The 26737-nt window shown below is 40.5% G+C and overlaps 1 protein-coding gene across 17 annotated transcripts in view; it reads left to right on the top strand.

Annotated features, from left to right (window-relative positions):
• mycbp2 (MYC binding protein 2) overlaps positions 1 to 26737 on the top strand; it is a 306540-nt gene that overhangs the window by 204855 nt on the left and 74948 nt on the right. For 9 of the 17 annotated variants that reach the window (XM_062533688.1, XM_062533694.1, XM_062533696.1 and 6 more), the window contains 4 exons: positions 106 to 330; positions 1305 to 1437; positions 1518 to 1646; positions 14328 to 14489. In XM_062533688.1, coding sequence (XP_062389672.1) covers positions 106 to 330; positions 1305 to 1437; positions 1518 to 1646; positions 14328 to 14489 — 649 coding nt within the window. The remainder of the gene's footprint in view (positions 1 to 105; positions 331 to 1304; positions 1438 to 1517; positions 1647 to 14327; positions 14490 to 26737) is intronic. The other 8 variants (XM_062533704.1, XM_062533700.1, XM_062533699.1 and 5 more) reach the window with 4 other exon arrangements.

Genomic DNA, 26737 nt, shown 5'->3' with positions numbered 1-26737 from the left:
TTTAATTCTCTGAAATTATATTAATCCCTAAAAATGTTTGCACTTTACACAGATTGAACTTGCAGCTGCTTTCCTGGAATAACCTTGTGCACTTTGGTGTTTCAGGAGACCAGAATGCACGCCGATGAATTTGTTAAGGAGGCCAGTGGCCATCCCTGCCTGGAGGCCACAATTCAAGAGCAGAACGGGGTGGGCCTGGGTGGTGGACCTGGCTTTTATAAGGTAGTGAAGACGGGACCCTCAGGTCACAACATCAGAAGCTGCCCAAACCTTAGGGGTATCCCCATTGGAATGTTAGTTCTGGGGAACAAAGTCAAGGCAGTAGGCGAGGTATGGACTCCAAAAAACAAAATATATTATTGTGGCTGCAAAATAAGAACTATATTCTTCACTAAACTGCTTTTTTCATTTCCCTGCCCTTCTTGATGTTTCTGAAGTCACTGTAGTATCACTCTCAATTTCCTCTCTTGGGAAAAGAAAAGGAATCATGTAATTTTCACTGAAAAGCCTCACTTCACTTGTCTCTCAAGAGCCCTGGCTTATGCAGCTTATTCTCCCAGCAGTGACTTGGGTGAATGGATTTCTTTAATTTTACCTGATGCATGGCATCTATGTGATATGTATTGCAGCTACAGTGACATCTTGCTAATGCTCAGCTATTAATCTAAATCATCTTACACCAAAATCCTTCTCCATCTTAACACAAATTGTGTGTTCCCCCAACTGGCTCAACTATGTCACAATGGTGTATATGTTTCTTGGGATGTGATGGGTCATGCTGTCTCTGATGTCCTCTTGTCATGCCAATCAAATGGATGTTTCACCAGTGTCTTTCTAGTATAGCCATTTCAAAGTTGATTGAACACAATTACAAGTTGTATCAATACTGTTTTACTGAGTTGCAGTTGTAAGTGTTCTTCAGTGTTTATGATGATTGATAATTGAGTATGGTAGGCTTGCTCATTTTCTTATTTTGCATCGACATCACAGTTCTGATGTTTCATTAGACAAGTAATTTGTGTGGTTGGAATTTTGAAAGTAGATTTTACATACCGGTAGTTGTGTTCTGTTATGAGCACCATTATGTAGGAATGTGCTTTTGTGTGTGTGTGTGTGTGTGTGTGTGTGTGTGTGTGTGTGTGTGTGTGTGTGTGTGTGTGTGTGTGTGTGTGTGTGTGTGTGTGTGTGTGTGTGTGTGTGTGTGTGTGTGTGTGTGTGTGTGTGTGTGTGTGTGTGTGTGTGTGTGTGTGTGTGTGTGTGTGTTAGATTGTAGGGTCGAATAAATGCTGTTGTCTGTGTGACAGGTGGTGAACCCTGAAGGCACGTGGGTCCAGCTTGATAAGAACAGTGTTATAGAGTTCTGTGAGAATGACGAAGGGGAAGCCTGGTCGCTTGCTCAGGACAGAGGAGGCAATCAATATCTCCGTAATGAAGAAGGTAAGACCCATCAGAATGTCATTTTTCATCAAGGACGTAGTCCATGTTAGGTGGACTAATTATCCTTTGTTTTGTCTCAGCAGAGCAAGTCATGCTTGACCATGGAACACATACACCTCCACCTAGTCCCTTCTCAGTCCAGACTTTTAATAGATCTACAGGATATAGTGGGGCTCAGGGTTTTGACTATGGCATCTCCAGCAGCAAAGGTAAGAGGAACAGGTTATTTTTAGGATACTCCCTGGTCCTAATTTGGTCATAGTTGAGTGATCTTAAAGCCATCTTCTGCTTGAGAGTAGTAATAATTAATATTACCCGTAGGATAACTAGTCCCTAATATGAGTACAAATCAGTATGTAAACAAACTAGATATACCACATAGTGGTACAACATATGACCCCCGATCAGTTCTAAACATCCGCTTCGCGAAAATAAATCACGCTTGTCAATTTGTCTTCATTTCCTACTCCATCCCCTACTCTTGCTGCAATTACTGCAACTTTTGTGTATCCTTGAATGTGCGTCTCTCTGTGTGTGGGCATTCGTGCGAGTGTGTGCGTGCCTATGTGTGTGTGTCTTTGTGTCTGTGCTAGAGCCCGACCAATATGGGATTTTGAATTTAGTCATTTAGGAAAAACTGCATTTTTGAGGTTCGGGGCTCCCAGCATGGGTGGGGGGTTGGGGGAGTGGCCTCCAGGGACCAAAAGGACATTTTCCATAAAAGTCTATTGGGGCAACATGCCCACCATGTTTCATGTGTCCCGGTGTTTTGGTAGACCGAAAATTAAGGAAGTTGATAAGCCTGTTTGGCAATACTTCTATGACCTATAATTTGAATTTGAATTTGAATTCAGTTTTATTAAATTCTAGAATTCATGAAACGGAGGGGTCTTGCATCATCCTGAATCAACGTATTTTCCAATAATGACCATCGGACAATACATTATCCCGCTAGTTACAGCTACTTACCAAAATGAGAGAAGAAACTTCACACAATGTCTTTCAAAATTATTTGTTACTATGGCTTCCACCAACAAACAAAAAGTTTACCACACAAATAGAACTTGGAAGTCTCAGATGTTGCATAGCAACATATTCATTTCTGAATTTCACTTTATTTTAAGTTACATTGCGATACATGAACAAACTACTCACAGAGTGATATAAAAGACTTAAATCAGAAGCATAAAGGACTTAAATCAGCAGCACAAAACCCTTTGCCATTGGAAGCCGTCATTATACAGAATTATCGAACCTCTGAACGACTGGGATTATTAATAGATATACATGAACAAAGTGGGCACTCATGAGTAGCCAGTTGCCAGTATTCAAAATAGTGCTCTTACAATATTAGGTTCAGAGAAGCTGAGAATCATGCCAGTGATCACTGCACCATTGTAAAAGCAAGTGGTTGTTCTTTGCTCATTTTTAACCAAGAATGGAACTTCAAATGGTTTCAGGTTTTTTATAATTTTCTACAGAGTTAGCTACATACTTGAAGGATACAATCAGGGTTCACGTGGGTCCTTGAAATCCTTCATAGATACTAGAGGTAGATAACAGAGACTCATGTTGAGAAGTGGCAATACATTCAAGCCTAAATTTTTGTTTGTGAGCTCCTGTAAATTCTCAGTATTGCAATAGTATTAACTTTGAACTGTGTCTCAAACTATGATATGTTGGGTTTGGCATTCAAGGGAACAGAGTCTGGAAGGTCCTTGAAAAGTCTTTCAATTTGAAGCTCCAGGTGTGGAAACCCTGTAATAGAACTATTTTTTACATTGACATCCATGATGATCCACTATGCCTGATGAAGACCCAGTAGGGTCGAAACGTTGCATTCTTTCATTAAACCGGGAGCAATTTATCAATGTTGCGGACATTACATTCCTTCCATAGTTGCTCTCCATTTGTCCTGCACTTGCAAGGTGGGATGTGCACACAGCTACTTTTCTTAAACGTCGTTACATTGACATCCATCCATATATGGCAAAGTTTGCAAAGTTATAGCAGCTGTCAAAAAAATCTCTCTGTATTTACATTTGAGTTATTACTCTTAATGAAATACCAAGAGATTTCAATAATTGTAAGTCTCTGAGGTCGATTGCACCAAACACCTAGCCTGGCTAGCGCCTACCACTTCTCAAATGAGACGTGGTCTGGCAACCAGACGTTCATTTTCTTGTATTTGAAAAAATGCCCAGATCCGTTCATTGGGCGCCACGGATGTCTATCAAATGCGTCTGTGCATTGCTCATCATGGTCTTGCTTTCTCCCCTGTTCTGTGACTGGTCCCCTATCTCAGGCAAAAATTAGGGCGGTAGTTTCCAGACTGAATGAAATCACCGCGCAAGGCAGGATGGGAACACCCAGGCTACCAACAACTTAAGCATGTTTGTTAAAGGAACACAACTTTTTTTGGAAATTAGCTTATTTGTTGTCAACCTCAGTCATCCAAGAGGATGCGTACCCTTCTTTTTTTCCTAGCACAACTCATTGTGACACCATTAGCCTAGCTTAGCACAATTCACTGGAAGTGGGTTACACAAGTTACCCTATAGCTAGAAGGGAACTGTAGGCTAGCTGGTGTTAACTCACCTCGGCGCAGTAATATCATCACTCTTGCACTTTCAGTTTCACTTAGGAATGAGGATATTACTGTGCCGAGTCAAAGTGCTCCCAAGTGTACAATATAGTTATCCCTCTTACTTGCTAAGATATGCACCACGTTTTATTTTGTCTCATCATACTTGGTCGTGTGACTACTCGTGTAACTGTTTTTTAATAGGGAAAACATGGAGGTGTTTGGTCGCTTCTAACTTCATCTCTGTTTGGATCCTAATGAATGAACTGGGCTAGCTTAGTGCTATCGTTTTGTGTCAAAAAGAGTGCCCCTTGCACTCTCATTCAAAAGTCCATTTGACCCGAAAACAACAATACATTCAATCTTAAAAGTGGCACTTCTGATGTGATTATGCTTTTAAACGAAATTTTGTCTTGGGTACATCCACAAAAAGACCCTAGGTTGCATTTAGGTCAGAGTTAAAGAGAAACTATGCAGGATTGGCGATTTCATCTTAATTTTCGGTTTCGTTTTTCATTTTCGCTCGTTTTATGCTTGCATATTTCTCTGCAGAGCTTCCCCGACAGCTTTAGCGTGTATATTTATACATATATAGGCTATATATAAATATATAAATTGCAAACGATCGTCTCCTGAACAAACTGCAAGGTTGCAATAGCGGATAGGGACACTTGGGGCGGGAGGAAATATTACTGTTTTCGATAAAACTGGTCAGTCAAACAAAACAACGATTTCTAAGCGATTTTATGACTATGAAAAAGTTGCATAGGGTCTCTTTAAGCTTTAATCTGTCAGTACAGCATTATTTGGTTGATAGAACAATGGACTTGCTCTACTGGAATATTAATACATTTGCAAGGTTTTTTTAGCAGTTACTTGTTAGCTACTCTTTCATAGTTCAACAGTCAGTGCTCAGGCATCTCAGATGCCCTTTTAAACAGTCGGAGGTGAGTTGTGAGTTCAAGTCACAAGCATAATAACTGCACAGCTGACTGAGAAGGTATTACTGTTCATAGTATACAGACTGAACTTTTCGTACGACAATATTGAGATTGAAGTAATAAAGACAGGACATGCCCTAGGCACACATATGTTCGGCTACCCAAGTCATCAGCCGCTTTCAGACATAACCTCCGGAATATGCGTAGGTTTGTCAACCGGAGGTTCGACTCTTCGAGTGATTCAGACATGATGCTAACCGATGGACCTTATTCTGACCTTATACCTCATACATGCACATTACACGCACATTACAGAATATTGCAGCCGGTTGCATCAGTTGAACGTAAGTTCCATCTTAGCTTAGTTTTAATGTAAACTGGCACTACGTTGAAGTTTATAAGCTACTAAAATTTAACTCAGGGGTGTCCAAACCGCCCACCCCCCATTTATATACATTATTTAAATGATGGTAATGCCAAAGTAATTTAGTTAAATACGGTTAATATGATGCTGTTTAATTCATTTAGAAATGGTGCACTGTCACTTTAAGACTCTTGCCGGCTCCACTCAGTGGCTGCTGTGCCCTCTCACAGTTTATAAATGCTCAGGAGTGGAACTTCTGTTGTCTTCACGTTTTTCTTTTAAACGTTTCTTATGAAAAGGAGATATCAGTTATCAACAATGACAAGCCAACTGGATCTAGCGGCGCTCTCTCTCCCTTTTGCTCTACCAACGCCGTTGCTGGGGAAAAATAGCGAACAGCCAATAGCAATAACCTAAGTGCGTAGCGGGCCGGATCTATGATGACCTAATGCATGCTTGGCGGGCCGCATTAAAGTACGTGGCGGGTCGCAGTTGGCCCGCGGGCCGTAGTTTGGACACTCCTGATTTAACGGGTTGTACCACGCAAAATAGTTTAAACGTAACACTAAGTTATGACTAAATTACACACTAACTTACACCCTCTTTCCCTAGGTGTAAGTCATAAGAATTAAGTCAAATGAAAGAAAGTCATATTAGAAAGAATTACCATTACCTTCACTAGCTATCCACTGCGGTAACAGGCTACATAGGCCAACAGTGGTGGCTGAAATATTCCCAAAGCACATACAACAAAACAAAGTCTGTTATTTGAAAACGCAATGCTATTTTATTCCATACAACAGAGTAATTGCTAAGGGAGTCAAACTTAAATGCGGCTTTATCATAAAATGTTGCAGCGAGCGGTAATCTTAACGTTAATCTGGGACACTTGTTGTGAATTTTACCCGCATCTTCTTCACTTCATTCAGACACAGCTAATTTACATAATGCCTGGAGAAAACACTCTGAGGGGGGGTAGTGTAAGAGCCAGCTAAGTTCGGAGTTCCAAATGTCCGGTTATGTTGTTCAGAGATATGGGCCAACCGTTGAAGATCCATATAACCTCTGGTTGTACACGTATGTCTGAAAGCGGTTATTGTCAGAATCACTATCAGGAGACATGTCTCCGCATGATAAAATTCATCATCCTCACTCTCCTCATCATTCCCTATTGTCTTCTCCATTCCCATTTGGGCATCCAGACTTACTTCCTAGTTTTTAACTTCTTGAACAAATCCTGGAGATACCAGTGTTATTTTATTAAGTTTCATTTTTCTTTTGCCTTTAAAGGCAGTAGTGCCATCATAGTCAGTGAAGGCATGAAAGCTTAGGGTATGACTCACAAATGAGAGGTGGTTGTTTACATTACATTTAGCATTTTGTCCAAAGTGCCTTACATATGTCAGCTAGGGATAACATTGTCCCCGAAGTGCCTTGCTCTAGGGCACAATGGTGAAAGCTGGGAATTGAACTGGCAACTTTCAGGCCATTCCATGCTAGCTCAACTCCTTAATTCACCACATGATAAAATGCTGTCGTAGGTTAAAATGAACGCATGCCTCCGTTTTAAAATAGCCTATAAATAACATTTCAAAGTAGGCCTAGCACATTAATGTAGCCTAATGTCCATCTTGTCCATCTCTTTCGTCTTCGCCTTGACAACTATAGCCTATTCACGGAAATGCGGTCTTGTAACCGCAATGAATTAATGAATTAATCTAAGGTTGCCTATCGAGTCTTTCAGGTTGAATTGAAGGCTACAGATGGTACGCGTTGAGAATGCTCCTTTCTTTCCCGCACATCGGGACTCCCGAAGCATCGGGAAAACTGCAACCGCAAGGGGGCAACATAGACCGCCCTAATAATATGAAGGTTCGGCTCATGGAAAAACGCGAGGACACCGCGCTGGTGACAAGCGGAGAAAAGAGACATGACGCTCGGCATGTTAGATTGCAGTTGCAGTTTTCGAATGTTTACAGCCTACCTCACAGCTCTCTCACTCGACGTAGCCTATAACTCAGCCAGTCCAGCAGAGATGCCAGAGCAACGTTTTGGTCAATGGAGAGGGAGAGAAATGCTCCGCATATCCGTCTCATTTAATCATTAAAGTTAAAGTGATGACTGGCGAAATTAATCAAACGACGTTTCAATAAACCATTGTTGAAATGAATGAAAATGGTTTTAGAAACATATAGGCCTATCAGAAGGAAATAGCCTTCAATTCAACCTGAAATACTCGAAAGGCAACCTTAGATTAATTCATGAATTCATTACGGTTACAAGACCGCATTTCCGTGAATAGGCTATTATTGTCAACGTCAAGGCGAAAACGAAAGAGATGGACAAGATGGACATTTTGGCAACATTTACATGCTAGGAATACTTAGAAATGTGTAGGCTATTTTAAAACGGAGGCATGTTCATTTTAACGGCGACGCTGGGTAGCCAGCACTTGTTATCACAGATTTTGTCCCCACCACTTTTGACGACTGAAAATAAAATGTATTTAACAGAAATCTCTTTAATACATGCCTATGCTTGTCACTTTACTTATAACCGTAGGCTACATGCATGGAGAAGATCGCGCATTTTGTAACATTGTAACAATGGATGGTCAGATATGCGATAGGGCAGTGAGGGTAATTCATTGTAACCATCGACTAGCAGGCCTAGCTCCGCAAAATAAGTTTCTAGCAACGTATGTATCGTATGCATGTTCATGTTGATTCAGAGATAGGCATAGACTACCATAGGCTGCTGGGCGTCAAGCTATATGACAGCATGTTATCATGTGGTGAATTAATAACTAACGTCAGTTTAACATGTCAGAACTTTTGATCGGCGTTTCAAGTACATCTGCCGAATAAAGCCTGTTAAGGTTCACATCCAACTGTGGCGCAAGTGGTTGAAGCATAGGAGTCGTACGCCAGCGACCGGGGTTCGAAACCCAGTCGAGGCACCTCTCCGGAAATCATCGAAACAAAATGCATCGATTTATTAAAAAAAATGAAAGACTTTCTGTTTTGAGATTCATTTTATGTTTGCGATGTCTGCTGAAAAGAAAAGTTAATATGTTAATTCGTGGTTCAGCGCGCACTCACACACATTTTTACATTGACATAGTGTCGGGCTCAAGTGTCGTCCTCAGTGCCACATATAGGCTATAATGTAGTGAACTGGTTAGACGAGTGTGGGGGAGGGGGAATGATCGCACAAGACAATTGCTCTTCATGAAATGAATCTCACAGGCGGCTGTCGATTTTTAAATGTAGCCTACTACACCACTTGCGAAATCGGACGTGGCACATAGCCTAATTATTAGGCTACTGGATAGCAAATCCATAGACTTTGTTATATCCTTGGCGGAGATAATAATTAGGCCTATCAAATTAAAAGCACACTACGACAGGTATACTTGTGTGATCACGCAACACAAGAGAGCATTTAGCGATGGGACAGTTGTGAATGAGTGCTTAACACCCTGGAGTCTAAATATCCCCGGGGGATTTGAAAAACTGTTCCAAACACACATCTCAATCTCTGCTTTTATCATATTATAGAAACACCATTAGAAGCCTTTAATCAACTCGTTTTCAAATATATAACCTATGTTTTAAGAGAATATGGCAATGATCATGGCACTTTCTAAAAACAATAAATTCTTAGGATTTGTCCTCTCACCTGCAGCAGGCCCATTCAAAAGCCCATCCACCTAATTTGCATTTGAAAGAGCCAATCACTAAAGTGACACATTTAGTCTAGCCTACTTTATGAGTTTTTTTTGACCCCTCTAATAAATTGCCTATAGTCCTACTACGATAATGGAGGAAGGGCTGCCTAACTGTTCCCCCTAAGAGTTTTTTCATAAGATAAAATGTTTACTCTATTTAAGTTTAGGATTTGGTAGACAAGACAACCTCGGAAAAGTTCTTCAGATAAACAATGTTTTATTGAAAGAAAATGTATCGCCAGGGTTTCGGGGCTTGCGAAGGCATTCGTTGATCTTATCGATGCAGTCCTTGCGGCCACTTCTCCCCATCGTAGGAAACTTTCTGCTTAGTGTTGACAACACAAAGGTCTTGACGTTGTGTGGCAGTGCTTGCTTGCCCTTCGATCCATCCCAGTTGGTGGTTTTGCACCAGGCTCTGTAGTGCTCCTTTGTGGTGATGGCTCTGAAGAGCAGGCATCCGTATCTACCAACGTTGCCGCGACTCTGTTGGTGAATTCGAGCATGTTGTTCTGGGCCAACAGCAAGCAAAGTCACGTCATCGTGCTGAGAAGGAACTTGAATGCTGTTGTCGAATGTGGCAGAGAATACAGAAGAAGACTTTAACTATTACTTATATATTCTTATGACGAAACGCGAAGAAAAAATACGAGGACTGACCATCTCGCCTCTCCGCGTTTCCCCCAATAAGCCTACCATGGCGACAAAGAAATAAATATGATTTGACATTTTAATGTTTGTAGCGCGCCAGTTTACCCAGTGTGTGTGCATTGAGTAGTTCCTTAAAATACGGAATAAAGAGCGTCCCGTAGGCTATCTGTTCAATACAGAAGAAGACTTTAACTATTACTTATATATTTCTTATAACGAAACGCGAAGAAAAAATACGAGGACTGACCATCTCGCCTCTCCGCGTTTCCCCCAATATCATGGCGACAAAGAGAAATACATATGATTTGACATTTTAATGTTTGTAGCGCGCCAGTTTACCCAGTGTGTGTGCATTGAGTAGTTCCTTAAAATACGGAACAAAGAGCGTCCCGTAGGCTATCTGTTTAATACAGAAGAAGACTTTAACTATTACTTATATATTTCTTATAACGAAACGCGAAGAAAAATTACGAGGACTGACCATCTCGCCTCTCCGCGTTTCCCCCAATATCATGGCGACAAAGAGAAATAAATATGATTTGACATTTTAATGTTTGTAGCGCGCCAGTTTACCCAGTGTGTGTGAATTGAGTAGTTCCTTAAAATACGGAACAAAGAGCGTCCCGTAGGCTATCTGTTTAATACAGAAGAAGACTTTAACTACTTATATATTTCTTATAACGAAACGCGAAGAACAAATACGAGGACTGACCATCTCGCCTCTACGCGTTTCCCCCAATATCATGGCGACAAAGAGAAATAAATATGATTTGACATTTTAATGTTTGTAGCGCGCCAGTTTACCCAGTGTGTGTGCATTGAGTAGGCTAGTTCCTTAAAATAGCCTACGGAACAAAGAGCGTCCCGTAGGCTATCTGTTTAATACGGAAGAAGACTTTAACTATTACTTATATATTTCTTATAACGCTGGCTGTAGGCGATTTCTATAACCATTTTCATTCATTTCAACAATGGTTCATTGAAGTGTCGTTTGAATAATTTCGCCAGTCATCACCTTCATTTTAATGATTCAATGAGATTAAGGAGTCGACTATTGACGGATATGCGGTCTTCATCATTAAATGCAGTTGAAACTTTCTGCCACCTGGTGGTTGTTTGGGTACATTGCCTTAGCCTCGAAAAAAATCGGCTTGACGCACTGCGGGATCTCTTCGGGAGTCCCGCGGGAGAAGGTGCATTCTCAACCCGTACCCACTGTATTTCCTTCTGATAGGCCTATAGGCGATTTTCTAAAACCATTTTCATTCATTTCAACAATGGTTGATTGAAACGTTGTTTAGTTAATTTCGCCAGTCATTACCTTCATTTTAATGATTAGACGGATATGCGGTCTTCATCATTAAATGCAGTTGAAATGCGGGTTGAAACTTTCTGCCACCTGGTGGTTGTTTGGGTACATTGCCTTAGCCTCGAAAAAAATCGTCTTCACAGCCTACGGGATCTCTTCGGGAGTCCCGCGGCAAAAGGTGCATTCTCAACCCGTACCCACTGTAGCTAGAAAGGAACTGGTGTTAACTCACTTCCAGTTTCTCCTCAGGTTAGGATGTTATACAGTGCCTATAGAAAGTCATCATACCCTTTTGAAATAGTTACTTTTTTTGTTTCACAGCCTGAAATCAAAACCCATTTTAAAAAAATATATTTTCCAGTTTTATATACAAATTTAGCTGTACAACATCAAAATAATGAAAACAAAGTCAACAGTTTGTAGAGCTTCCTTTTTCTTTCATTACAGCCATCAATCTGTTTGGATGTCTCTATTATAGCTTTGCATACCTAGATTGGAGAATATTTGCCCAATTTTCCATGCAGAATTGTTAAAATTCAGTCAAATTCTGTAGGGAACGGCGATGGACTGCTTTCTTCAAGTCAATCCACAGATTTTCTATTGGATTCAAGTCAGGGCTCTGTCTTTGCCACTCAAGGATATTCACCATCCTATCCTTAAGCCACTGCTTTGTTCTTTTGGCAGTATATGTTTAGGATCATTGTCATGTTGGAAGGCGAATGACCTGCCCATCTTCAGCTGTCTAGGAGAGGGATGCAGGTTTTCCTCAAAAATGTGGGTGTACTTGGCAGCATCCATTTTCCCCTCTATCCTGACCAATTTCCCAGTCCCCGCTGAAGAGAAACATCCCCAAAACGTAATGTTGCCCCCACCATGCTTCACAGTAGGTATGGTGTGTTTTGGGTGGTGTACTGTGTTTGGTTGGTCCAAACATAGCGCTTGGAGTTCAGTGCAAAAACACATCTGGAATATTCTGCTACCATGTGGAAAATGCTTTTATGGTCAGATGAGACTAAGATTTAACTTTTTGGAGACTAAGATTTTACTTTTTGGACTGAGCTCCAGGCGCTAACCAAACACTGTATACACACCCAAAACACACCATACCTACTGTGAAGCATGGTGGGGGCAACATTATGTTGTGGGGATGTTTCTCTTCAGCGGAGACTGGGCAATTGGTCAGGATAATATGGAAAATTTATGCTGCCAAGTACATCCAAATTCTTGAGGAAAACCTGCGTCCCTCTGCTAGACAGCTGAAGATGGGCAGGTATTTCACCTTCCAAAACGTCAATGATCCTAAACATACTGCCAAAAGAACAAAGCAGTGGCTTAAGGATAGGATGATGAATATCCTTGAGTGGCAAAGACAGAGCCCTGACTTGAATCCTATAGAAAATCTGTGGATTGGAGAGCAGTCCATCGCCATTCTCTACAGAATTTGACTGAATTTGAGCAATTCTGCACGGAAGATTAGGCAGATATTCCCCAATCTAGGTGTGCAAAGCTATAATAGAGACATACCCAAACAGATTGATGGCTGTACAGTACTTTCCCGCATATAAGCCGCATTGTGTATAAGCCGCAGGACAGTGTTTTATGCAAGTTAAAAGAAACAAAACCATATTAACACCATATTAACTACCCCCCTGCATTAACCTCATAGCGGAATACACTTTGCAAAATCAATGTATAAGCCGCGGCTAATCGTCGGGAAATTACGGTAATGAAAGAAAAAGGAAGCTCTACAAAGTATTAAGTCAGGAGTATGATGACTTTTCCAACCCTGTTATTCTAGTTTTAAAATTTTTATTAAGTTTTAGAACTGTTGACTTTGTTTTCATTATTTTGATGTTGTACAGTTAAATTTGTAAATAAAACTGGAAAATATTTTTTTAAAAATGGGTTTTGATTTTAGGCTGTGAGACAAAAAAAGTAACTATTTCAAAAGGGTATGATGACTTTCTATAGGCACTGTATGTCAAGTCAAGTCAAGTCAAGTCAAGTCATTTTATTTATATAGCGCATTTCACGTGCACAGAGTACAACCCAAAGCGCTTCACAAATACATAGACAGTGCCGAACGGAGTGGCGTAGTCGCCAGCGTACACGTGGCAACACAACAGAGATTATAGCGATCAAATGAAGCACACTCAGGTCATGTGAATGAATAGGCACCCTTGCTCATCTGTCCATTATTGTATAAAGCCCGTCCATATGATTTAAGTGGTTGGCTGATTTTCGTTTTTCGAAAATCTCTGGATTTCCCAACCTCAGATTTTGTGGGTGGGGTTACATTTGGACTGGCTTCCAAGCTAATGAAGACCCATCCTAACCAATTGACCATGGTATTCCATTGTGGCTTACACAGATGCAACCCCCCCAAAAAAAGCCAAGCCTTGTTTGCCATGTTTCAAAATAGTTATTTATTTGAAAGCTGAACCTTTTCACCTGTGAACACAGAGCTGATGTGATTTGGCAAAAAGCTTGTTCGTCTCATCAGTCCAAAGAGAATTATCCCAAAAACCGTATGGCTTGTCAATAGTCTATGCCTTTTAACAAACTCTTTCAACATTAGAGTGTTCCTGGGTTTTTAACTGTTGTTAAAATAGTGATGGATGGTGCGATCAGATACTGATGTACCTTGACCTTGGAGTTCAGCTTGTACCTTTTTAAATTTTCAATTATCTTTGCCATTTGCTTTGCTTCACTTATACCAAAGGCATGAATCTGTTGCTTTAAATTGCATCATGTTTCAGGAGGAATGATGCCTATTGAGGATATTTACCTCTAATCATCATTGAACATATTTTCACCAATAATTTTGTGTCATGTTCTATGTACTACAACTAGGACTGCACTAGGCTTTTACCAGCCTTTTTCAAGCATGTTGTATGCTACATACCTACCATGTTAAATGCCTCACATTAGCTCCAAGTGAGACTTCAGTGAGCATGATGTTATTGTACTCCTTTGCACTTTGGTATTTGCAATTGCACTGGTTAGAGTGGAAACTGACAGTCTCTGGCATTTCGCAGTCCACTTCTTTCAAACAGGCAGTTTGTTGGTCGTTTTTGTTGTCAAACCACATGAGATGCAGAACCCCATCACCCTCACCCCTTGCCCTTGCATACACTTCATGTTATGTATCCAGTGACTCACACAAATACCTACCATCTTTCCCTTCTTTCTGTGCAGCTGTTAAACATTTGCACATAGAGGAGAGGAACAGACTGGTGTCTGTGTGCTGTGCTTTCCATAGGAGGATGGTGAAGGAAAAAGCTCCAGTATTCCCATTGTCTTCCATATTGCAGGTTACCGCCTGAGTGCCATATTGAATTCTATTCAGTCTGGACCTATCCTCCCTGCTCCCTCTTCAGTTGAACAAGCTGCCAAACCTTCCTCCTCTTCCCTTGTCACCAGTCCATTTGTGTTTGGACAGTCCCTTACCCAGCAGCCACAACCACAGATTCTGAGTAAGTGTGCTCCCTTGACAGTGGGGTGCTTGTTTGATCCCGGATTCTTAATATATGTTTTTTATTATTATTATTATTATTTATTCCTTAGTGTTATAACAAACCCTTTCCATCTGCCCAGATGTTTTGTGTATGTAGGGAAACCTTTGTAATTCTTGAACTTGAACTTCCTGCCATACCAACAGGTGATGGCTCTTCTAGTATCGCACCCACCCCTTACCATATGCCCATTTTTAAATCAGCCTTATTTTTTCATCCAAACATTTTTTGCTCTTCTGTTAGTCTGCTTTCGAATGCTGTGCAGACAAAAATGCCCTAATGTTTAAGGCTGTCACACACGGCTGGCGATGCAACAGTCAAACGCGTCAGTGGAATTCTGTTAATCACCCATTGATTCAGTGGAGGTGCACAGACTGGACAACTGTTTTCTATTATGACATCAAAATGGCCCTGAAAATAGAAAGGGGCTGATTAGAGCGATGTGATGGCGACGGTTGCCGCATCGTTCCACTGGCCGTGTGTTCCCCTATTCACCTCAGTAGGTTCTATTCAGTTTTGCCCATCGCCTGCCATAAATCGCTGTTGCGTCACCGGCCATGTGTGTAGGCTTTTTGTGTAAATTCTTCCTCTGGTTCATTGCATACCACTTGCACTTATCCTTTCGATATTGTATGAGCTAAAGGCTACTATACATATGTCTGGAATATATTTCTGCTTGATAGCAACTTGGATTTGGGAACTTTGTGATTTTACAACCTCTTAAATGGGAAAGACTGTTTTAGATATGTTAAGTACGACCATAAGCATATGATCAATGAGTCATTGATGAGGGGTGACCTGAGAATCTTGTGTTGTTGATGGAAGGAGGACTGTGTACTTGAGCATTCGGGGGGGAGAGAAGTTTGCTGAAATGGCGGAGTATGCACAGTCCTCCTTCCGCCAAGAACACAAGATTCTCGTTCATTGATAGACTTATCGAGTCTTAAAGGGAAACTGCTTTTTTTTAGCTTAATTTGCCTTAACTGATCAGCTTCGGAGTCATTGGAATGGTTATTTGACTTATTTCAGTTAGTTTTGTAAAATATACATGCTAAAGCTGTAGGGAAAGCTCTGCAGAGAAATCTGCAAGCATAAAACGAGCGAAAACAAAAAGAGAAAGCGGCGATGAAATCGGCAAACCTGCATAGTTTCCCTTTAAATTCAAAATGGCGTCGCCTGGAAAACAAGCAGAAAAGTTACTCCAGGTAGTGTCTGTATAAACTAAATCTAAATCTAAATCTTTAGAATAAACTTTCAGCACGGTTACAGTACAATGTTGCCAATGCCTCGTTTTAGATGTGAAGAACCTGATTACACTGTCAACTCTTAGATAGGTTAGAAGAAGTGATTTATGTGTCTTATGTGACATGCCCAGTTGCTAGTGCTAATAGCGCTATGGAGGAATCAATAAAAACTGGCTAAGTTTGGAATACTTCGGGTCTGGATAAGGTCCTTCCTCACCAATGACTCTAGTTTATGGTTATACACTGCGAAAACTGCGTATCTAATAAAATCTAACCAAGTATTATCAATCTTATATCAAGATAAAAAAAAGTTGGTATTTTAGTATAAAAAGATTTACCTAGTGCTTTCTTGTGAAATCATTTGTCTTAATTTAAGAAAGGGCTGACTTATTTAAAGACATCTCTTCCTGAAAACAAGCAAATTCTTGATGAGACAAATTTAAAATGAGTCAAAGTCTTCTTAAAATAGGTCAAAATGATCTTTCGAGAGAGCACAAGGTAAGTCTTTTCATACTAAAAACAATACCAAATAGATGTTTAATTACACTTAGATTGTTAGATTTCATTTTTTGCAGTGTACTTATCTAAAACCCATTTAACACTATATTTCCCCTTTAAGTAGACCTTTCAAAACCTGGCACAAACCTGGCACAGTTAATCACTATAAAAGCCACATGAACTGATCAGGTACTCAAGGTCACAGGGTTAAAGGTCAAGGTCACATGGAATCATACATCAGATATTCATCCCACTGTTTGCACAATCACATTGAAATCTGTCTCCTGAATATGTTGAAGGATCCTCATAAAACCTGGCACAGTAAAATTACTTTAAAGGCTTGATGACCCGCTGAGGTACTGAAGGTTGCACATATTGCAGAGCATGTCAACGACATGCCTACTTTCAGACCATATTGTAATCACAAGCCTCTGAGCTCATTGAGTGTCCTCAAAATCAAGCATCAAGTATCAAGCACCTTTATTTTACACACACTGCGAAAAAAAATCGTATCTAATAAAATCTAGCCAAGTGTCATTCATCATACATCAAGATGAAAACATCTACTGTATTTTCCAGACTATAAGTTTTGGCTGGTCCCATGTCTTATAGTCAGGTGCGACTTATATATGAAGGAAAAGAAGGAAAGAAAGCATGAACCAAGGAGTCAACATTACTGTCTACAGAGCAAGAGGCTGCTCTAGGCTTGTGGAATTAAATCGGGAGCTTGATGAACTTGCGACAGACATTTTCTCGTAGGCCTACTTAAGCCCAAAAGTTAGAAGGGGTTGAAGGGTGTCACCCCCGGGAAATGTATTAAATATTGTTATGTAAATGCTTACCTTCCATGCAGTGTCAGTCAGAGATTAGGGCCTGCACTATGCCTAAAACCTAAAACACTCGTCTCTTAAACATTCCCCACCTGCATGAAAACATTTGTTTTGAGAATGATGACTTTCACTACATCATTGTCCTAACCGTTACAAAAAAAAGGCAGCTATAAGGTTATTTTGAGAATAATGACTTTCACTACAGCATTGTCCTAACCGTTAAAAAAAAGGCAGATATAACAAGGCATTGTAACAATGTTTAGGCTACAAAGATACACTGTAACACAATGTCCTAGTAAGATCCGAGCGAGCAACTGTCTTGTATTAACCTGACTCTCGCCAGATCCTTGTAGTTCGCTGTCTGCTTCACACAAGGATCTGGGACTTCTCGATAGGAGATGTATTTCTGAAGGCGGGGCCTTTCTAAAACATCCTTGCATGTGATTTGATAAACCACTTGTCTGTTATCTTGAATGACGTGCTGACGTGCTTCAAGCTCTTGCCAGACCCGGTCGGAAGAAGAGTAAAAACATCCTTGACACCAATAAATGTCTTCAAAACCGTTCTCTGTTCATCTTTTAAAGAATGAATACTCGATAGATTCGACGAAACGGTTGAAATAGCAGAATCAATGTCAGCACAAGACTCCTCGCTGCGTGCCGCCATTGTTGTTTGAATCAAACACTCGCTTCGGCGCTCCTGATTGGTTCATCATTTTTTGCTCCCTGGAAGGAGTTTGGATTGCCCTCGAGTCCAGACCCTTGTGTGGAGCTCAGCGAAACGCCTCTGGTGGAGCATGGCGGAACTACAAGGGTCTGGTGAGAGTCAGGTTAGTCTTGTATGTCTGTCTACTAGGGGTGTCAACAATAATCGATTCGGCGATGCATCGCAATGCGGCGCATGCACATTCAGCATCGATGCGGCAACGTGCCATAATCGATTATGTCACTATTTATTTTCTGGCCTCAAGTACAATAAAGTTGACGTTTCAATTAATTCCGGTGGAATTTCCAGAGCAATGTTGCAATGACATGCGCCGCCTGTACAGTGTTTCCCCACACATAGACTATTTTGTGGCAGTGCACCACAGATTCAACAACACGGCCGCCACATAGGCTATGCGTTTTGTTATTCATTATTTTTCTTTACGCAATTTAAAACACGCATCGTATTGTAAAGCTGCATTTCCTTCCCCTACTCTCCCTTCGCCTCTTGCTCACACACACAGCCACAGTCCCTCCTCTCCGTGCACACCGCATCTGTCGCCATGAAAGATTTCCATTGTAGACTATGCGTAGCCTGGCTAACGCCTACCACTTCTCAAATGAGACGTGGTCTGGCAACCAGACGTTCATTTTCTCGTATTTGAAAAAATGCCCAGATCCGTTCATTGGGCGCCACGGATGTCTATCAAATACGCATAGCTCACCCAACTCGTTCGTATGCAACGCTAAGGGCTGCCGTAAATCCTTTGTCGTCGAATGTAGACGCAAGAAGGCAACGGAAACTTCTCGGATGTTCTGTGATTGGTTCGCCAACATCAGGCGAACATTTGGGCATTAGTTTCCAGACTGGCTTAGCAGCGGGATTGAAATCACCGCGCAAGGCAGTATGGGAAAACCCAGGCTAGACTATGCGTGCAACCTTACCGAACAGTAGTAAAGCCCCTCTTCGCACTTTTTTGGTAAACAAGCCTACTCATAGCGCTTTGATGTAGTCAGATCTTTCCATAGGCTAGCACTTGTTGCAACGCTAATAAGACTAGCCTAAGCTAGGCGTACATAATGCCAACATTGTGATTTTATTTCGGCCTATAGGTCATTAAGAAAACGTAACAAATGTGTTGTTGTTGTTTGTGTAACCCAGACATCAGCAACTTTCATTTTATACGACCAATCACTTCTGGTGGCAGCTCCCTCACGGCTGCAACTTGTGCACTCGTTAGTGCTTTTTAGCAGTATCAGGTCACGGAGCTGCCTGAGCCTCTACGTCAACAATGAATGAGAAATTATTATCAATTCGCGCACGTAGGCCTATGCTACACACATTTCCCCCCTAAGCATACAGGCAATGAGAAGTTGATAGTTTTTAATGTATCAGACAATAACTATAGGGACAATTTTTCGGGACAATTAGGGCAGGATTAGGAATCGGGACAACTGCTTGTAATTCTTGACTGTCCCGAATTTTTTGGTCACCCTAAGGAAACTGAACAGTCCACCCAGTAGAGCAGTGGTTTTCAAAGGGGGGCCGCAGCAAGTTGGATGAAAAAAATCTTAAAATATTTCTATTATTGTATGTATTGATATGAAATACCATTATAATAATTTGTTGTATAGCTTTTAGGGATGTAACGATTACAGTGTAAAGGTAAACCATGATAAAAATGTTGACGTTAACAGTTAGGCTACCGTGTTCATTTCAAATATAATTATTATCGCGGTTGATAACCACGGTCTGGAAACCGTGTGTTAAATTGCTTCCAGCTTCATCTGAGCCTGCTTTTGATATAGGCCTGGTAGGCTACTATGAAGCAAAATTGGTAGGCTACCCTACTAATTCTGTTGTCTAATTTGATGGATTTAACCACGATTCGGATTTAGGCTAGGCTACACCTTTTAAAAGGCGGAACATTTTCACCGCAAACGTGCGCTGTGGCTGTCATATAGCCACTCGGCTTCTTTTTATGTACATATGTACATTCATATTAAATCCATTCTACTAACGTTATCAGGATAATACCATAACGTTGTCACTCATTGGATACATAAAACAGATACCAAACTCAAAGTCATGATAGAAGCACCCAGCCAATTAAACATGACCAAGGAAAAAGTGAACGGGACAACACACAATACCATGCTACTCCTAAATCATAGATTTTAACATTGCAAGACACTTATCTTTTCTGTGACACCAGAAATATTTTCTTTACCTTGTTCGTTTTTGAACATTCATTTTATGTAATGAAAACATATATCCTTGAACTATGCGTGACTATTTTCCAAAAACCGAATGAAGCCTAATTACGTTCACATACTTTTTAAAGTGACAGGCACTCAATTAGACCTACACACCACCCCTGTGATATCATTAAAGACAAGTGCAATCAATGTGAAGTACTCAAATTACTGAATATTTTTAGCTATAAGTAATTATGCAGATCCCAAAATACTATAATGTTAACAAAATATATAAAGTTTATGAATTCAAAATATGAAATAGAAACCAGACAAGCCATTTTCTGTGTGTCTGGAGGGTTGAACAGAGACTGCTGTGCATGATCTGTATCCCGCTTAAGGCAATAAGGTTTTTTGTAATGTAATAAACACTGTCACACTTTTTAAAAAAAAACTATTTCAGCTTGTGTATGCCTAACAGTGCTTTTTTAACATATGAACACATATTTTTTTTAAATACCGGGATAATACCAAAAAACGTGATAAATTTGGTCACTATAAACGTGTAAAACCATTACATCCCTGAATAGTGTATATTGCAAAGCCTATAAAATAAATTGATTTTCACCTATATAGGCCTATTTTATTTACTTATTTCTACATTTGCCGTATCGTTGATGGGTTAAATACAACATCATGCAAAAGGGGGGCCTTGGCCACAATCTAGTGGTATTTGGGGGGCCTTGTCATGGGAAAGTTTGGGAACCCCTGCAGTAGAGTATGATAAGCTAGCCAACTATGCTACGGTTTACAATATTATTTTGAGGCTTTAAGCAGGCTGAATTAATAATATGTATAACGTGAGCTGTCATGAATATCAGAATTTCAGTATTTTCTCTTTATATCAGGATATAGGCTATTATAATACTCCAAGGTTTGAAATGTTATTTCATACAATTTCTAGGTTCCCCCCCACATAACAGCCAATACAATCTTTTGTTCAATATGACTGCTTGCATTGCCTTATGTCTGATGACAAATTTGCCTTGTTGTGTGCAGTAGAATTTGGATGCATCACAATGCATCGCGATGCATCGTAGAATCGAATTGAATCGAATCGTTATCTGGTGAATCGTAATCGAATCGAATCGTGAGGGCAGTGCCAATGCACACCCCTACTGTCTACACTGAATCCATTAAACCCATTCAAAATAGCAGAGAAACATGAGCGACAGAAAGAATAGAAACAGGGCGCCTGACAGTTCTCTGAAAACGCTGCGTCGGACCGCGCTGCCTGCTCACGTTGATGCAGCCAGCACACTCCAATTGAAAACAATGTATACACAGATTTCAGCGCTAATGTTTGCTTGCATCACATCCTGTTAGGACATAGTGTAAGGGAGGCATGTGAACAGTCCCTAAAATAGGGGTAGCTTCCATAGTATAATGTTGTTGAAAGTGTGCACATTCTTTTTAAAATGTGACTTTTTTTTTCCTCTCACTCTCTCGGGGGTAGCCTCTGCATTCACTCTGCTGCAAGCTTGTGCCTTCACATCACCCAAAATGCATGATTGCATTGCATTCTCCACATTTTTAGCTAAATTTTCATGTACCAGATCAGCATTTTTCCCTCATTGAATCTTTAGTAACTTGCTTTACAGTTACCGTCGGGCCCTCCTCGTTGGCCACCTTCATTATCACCCAGCTTGCCGCCATTCTATGTGTCCAGCTACATAGTGTCTCTCTGTTCTTATTCTTGGCTTTTGTGAAATTGATTTTAAATTCACAAGTACCGTCGGGCCCTCCTTGCTTTCACTTTGCCTGGCTCACCTCAGCTTTCCGCCATTTACTCCTTCGTCTTCATTAAAGGAACACTTCACCGTTTTTTCATATTAAACTACGTTATTCTCTTAGCTAAGACGAGTTGATCCATACCTCTCACGTTTCAATGTGTGCACTCACTGGCTCTGGCGCGCGGCGCAACTTTGATAGCACTTAGCTAGCCCAATGCATTCATTAGGATCCAAACAGAGATGAAGTTAGAAGCGACCAAACACCTCCATGTTTTCTCTATTAAAATACAGTTACACGAGTAGTCACACAACCAAGTATGGTGAGACAAAATAAAACGTGGTACATTTGTAAGCAGGTAAGAGGGATAACTATATTGTGTGGCGCAGTAATATCCTCACTCTTGCACTTTCAGTTTCACTTTGGAGTGAGGATATTACTGCGCAGAGTCTAAGTGCTCCCAATGTTATTCCGCCACACAACATACTGTAGTTATCCATTTTGCCTGCTTAGAAATGCATCATGTTTTATTTTGTCTCACCATACTTGGTCGTGTGACTACTCGTGTTACTGTATTTTAATAGGGAAAACATGGAGGTGTTTGGTCGCTTCTAACTTCATCTCTGTTTGGATCCTAATGAATGCATTGGGCTAGCTAAATGCTATCAAAGTTGCGCCGCGCGCCAGAGCCTGTGAGAGCACACATTGAAACGTGAGAGGTATGTATCAACTCGTCTTAATTAAGGGAATAACATAGTTTAATACGGTGAAGTGTTCCTTTAAGACCATTCATCTTTACAAAACCTCCCCAGATCGTCCAGATTGCTAGGTCCACACCTGTGCATTCTCCTCTTTGACTCATCCAACTGTTTTTCTATGGAGTTTAGATCAGGGGACTGCAATGGCAATGTCTGAAGCTTGATTTTGTGTTCAGTAAACCATATTTGTTTTGATCTGGACATTTGTTTTGGTTCATTGACCTGATGAATGATCCAATCATGACCTACTGTTAGGGCCTTGGCAGAGATTGTTTGATTTCCTTTGAAAATGTTCAGGTTTTTCTTGGTGTTCATGATACCATGCACCTTAATTAGGTTCCCAAGGCCTTTGTGAATTAAAACAGCTCCACAATAGCACAGCCCCTCCACCATAATTTTGATTAGTATGGTCATTCTTCTATGTACGTCAAAGACACCTTAAGTGTTTTTTTATGCAAAAGAGCACAATTTTCTTTTCATTTAACAATAGACCACACTCCCAGACATGTCATGGTACCATTCAGTAACTCCTGCCATTTGTTCATTAAACAATGAACAAATGTTCATTAAAAGACTGGACTGGCTTTAACCTGACATGCCGTCTAAATAATCTATTAGCAGTGAGGTCACTTTTGAAGATTTTTTGGGGGGGACTTGGTGACCCCAAGATGATAGCTTTGTCTGTAACTCTCCAACAGTCATGAATGCTTAATTTGCAGTTCATGACAGCTGTTATGAATGTGTTATTAATGAACCCGTCAAGTAAAGTGTTACAGAACCGGTAATACTTTACTTGACGGGTTTGTTCATAACACATTCATAACAGCTGTCATGAACTGCACATGAAGCATTCATGGCTGATTCATGAAACATTACTCAACATTCATAACAACCCTTTCATGAATGTTGAAGACAAAACGTCTAAAACTTGTCAAAATAAAAGTCCAACAATCGCAAAGCAGTATAGCTGTCTTTTTTGTTTTAGCCAACCTGATCATGTCACATCTTAGAACAGAGAGTAGGCGAATGTCAAATTTCATATGAGACGTATAAAAGTAAGTATGTTGTACAAATTACTGTGTGCACAGGCAGATATAGTCTCTTACTGAAATTGGCTCTCAACTGGTATGGTTGCTTGGCAACAGGAAATGGCAAGGCTAAGAATGGAACTATTTTGTGGGCGGAGAATGGAGGAACAAAAGTAAATAAATAAATAAAAAGTAATAGAAAACTCCATTTTGTGTCTTTAAACCCAGTTAGTTACCTCCGCTAAGGAGGTTATTTTTTCATCTGGGTTTGTCATTTTGTCTGTTTGTCTGTTTGTTAGCAAGATAGCTCCAAAACTTATGGATGGATTTTGATGACATTTTCAGGGAAGGTCTGAAATGACCCAAGGAAGAAATTTTGGGAGTGATCCGTATCACTGTCTGGATCTAGGAGGCGTTTTGTTTTTCGCTTGGCGATGTAATGGCATGGTATGGCCATGTGGTGGTTCTCTGAATAGTTTAGGTTAAAATATATGACAAACAAGGAAGAAGTAGGCTAATAATAAATGTTATCTACCTTACATTGATTTTGCAAAATTTCTTCTGCTATGAGGTTAATAGAGGGGGGCAGTTAACTCATTCACTGCCATTGACGTCTTTAAACGTCAATTTAGACACATACATTGACTGCCATAGACGTAAATTGCGTTTTTCAATGGGGAGGGCTCATGGGTGGGCTTGGGAACGATCTGGCAGAGTTTCAAGCTTGTAAACAGACTGTACTAGCGATCCGAACCGCTAGATGGCAACAGTGCCATTTGGATGATTAGTATCTGTCTGTAGAGCCAACATGCAGAGACATACAGCAAGCTAACATACTGAAGATCGACCACAGTGGATCTAGTTTGCACGTGGTCCAGCGAATAAATTATGCATACTTCTTACATCAAGGATGGAAAACATGTGAACGGTATGATGCATTTACATTGGATATTGTTATATAGACTAACAACAACTTTGCTAGTGCTAGCTTGCTAAGTCTACCGTCCTGTTCAGAGTCTATAGCGACCATCAGAGTCCCTAGCAACCTTGACGAGACTGACGAGATAACAGTGCAATCGTGGTTGACATACTACTGAAACGCTAACGTTAAAAAGTTGATTTTCACAAAAAGATCGTTTTCTCCATTTTTTGGTCAAAAACAGGTGTTTTTAGCAAAACCAACCCATGTTCTACTGACGATTACTAAAGAACGGAAAACAATAGAAACAAACCATTTTTTCCTGGTAAAAGAAGAGAGTCTACTCTTTCTTTTGGTACCTTTGGTGTTTACATAGTCATAAAGCTCACCGTTCGGTGGATCTTGGAAAAACGGTCAAAATGCTGTAAAACGTCTGGCAGTATGGAGCGCTCTGCACTGAAAGTGGCTAGCAGCCAATGAGTTAATATGGTGTTAATATTGTTTTGTTTCTTTTAACTTGCATAAAACACTGTCCTGTGGCCTATACACAATGCAGCTTATATGCGGGAAATTACTGTACTTGCATCCTGATCGTTGTGTCCTTAAATATAGTAAGAGGGACAATAGGCCTACATGGTGTCAGAAGCTCATAACTCACAACAGTCTAGAGGCACAGATAAAGTGTTGGAGAAGTTTTTTGGTGTGGAGAGTGAAAACGGGTGACCTGTGGAGCAACAGAGTCGACAAAAGCCAACAAGCCAGCGACTAGTAAAAAGCACGCAGTATGGACAACGTATGGACTATTCACCATCATACCACCGGGACCGCTTGACTTCAAACTTAGCTTGTGGCCTGTAGGGATAAAAAGAAATAGAAAAAGAAGGTGAATGCCAGGTGAATTCTCTCATTTACACAATGAGTTGCATCCTGATAGCCTAGTTAGAGGAACAATACAGGCGGAGGTCTGCGCTCTCTGAGTGCTTTCCTAGTTGGTAGTAGAACCGTTGCATATTCAGTATCTACGGCTGAATCACAGTCATGTATATATCTGTCACCAACACCACTCTCAACTGGGCTCAAGATTGCTTCAACAGAACAATATTTGATGTCTAGAAATCACAAATGTTTCTCTTTTGCACCTCCATGTTGTAAATTCTAGGGGCGAGGCCAATGAAATGAGCATATGGTCGTGATAGTTAAATTACGCTTGATTCCAGCTGTCACATTTATCAACACACGTTTACTCTTACGCTGGAATTGTAGTGATACGAAAGTTTCATGAATTACACGTGATCCCCGTCGTAAGATGATATCTGCGCTCAGACCTACGCTGGTTTCTACGCTTGGTTGAAAAAAAGAAGTCACTAGCCTAAGCCTAGATGTCTAAATGGCATGTAGACGTTTGGTAGGGGCTTCATTCTTCAGGGCTATGATTCTTCCGTTTTTAAACAGAATTCCGTTTTTTTAGGCCTGAATATGAGACCCACGCAATTCGTATAGATCTGCTGAGGTTTTTTGCTTTTCATTGATAGTGAAAGCAGACGTGTTGATGATTGTTTGATGCAAGTTCGATGTGTGTGGTGAACTATTTGTTTCTTAGCAGAAGCCATGAAACGGTGAAGGTCAAATTATTTATTTAAAAAGACATAATTTATGAAGTTGCCTCACGTATCTGGATTTTCCGATAATGACAGCAATCTTGTGATGCTGATATTGACTTTTAATTTCTGCACGTGTAAACTAGTCTAGGCTACTGTGCTTGAAGTTAGCTGTGACAGACTAGGCTACTGTGGTTTCATCGTTTTAACCACAAAGCCTATCTACTTAAGGTCTGCTAAATTGTTTAGTTAACGCCTTGTCATTTTGCGTTTGTCCAGCTGTTCACCTCCGTGCGCCCCATGTCATTCAAAACATATTTCGGAATAGTCATCTCACTATGAGAAAATGTATAATGATAGTGCTAAGAGATTAACACTTTGGCATGCTTGATAAACATCAGTCTTGCACATAATATTGAGCTGAATTTTTAGTGGAAATACATGACTAGACGGACAAAATAATCTTTTAGGCTAACTAGCCTAATGACTGCAGGCTGATAGTCATCTTTGTTTATTCATTTTTCCTGTGAAAGTGTCTTGCCTCAGGCTATAGCCTAGTAAAAATCGACTTTTCTACTTTGCAGATTCATCTGTGGTAGATTTAGGCTGGGTGAATCCTGCCTGACCTGCCAGCAAATTTGGA

Source organism: Sardina pilchardus, chromosome 4 (assembly GCF_963854185.1).
Source record: "Sardina pilchardus chromosome 4, fSarPil1.1, whole genome shotgun sequence".
Classification (NCBI taxonomy): domain Eukaryota; kingdom Metazoa; phylum Chordata; class Actinopteri; order Clupeiformes; family Clupeidae; genus Sardina; species Sardina pilchardus.
This window is presented reverse-complemented; position numbering and strand designations above follow the sequence as displayed.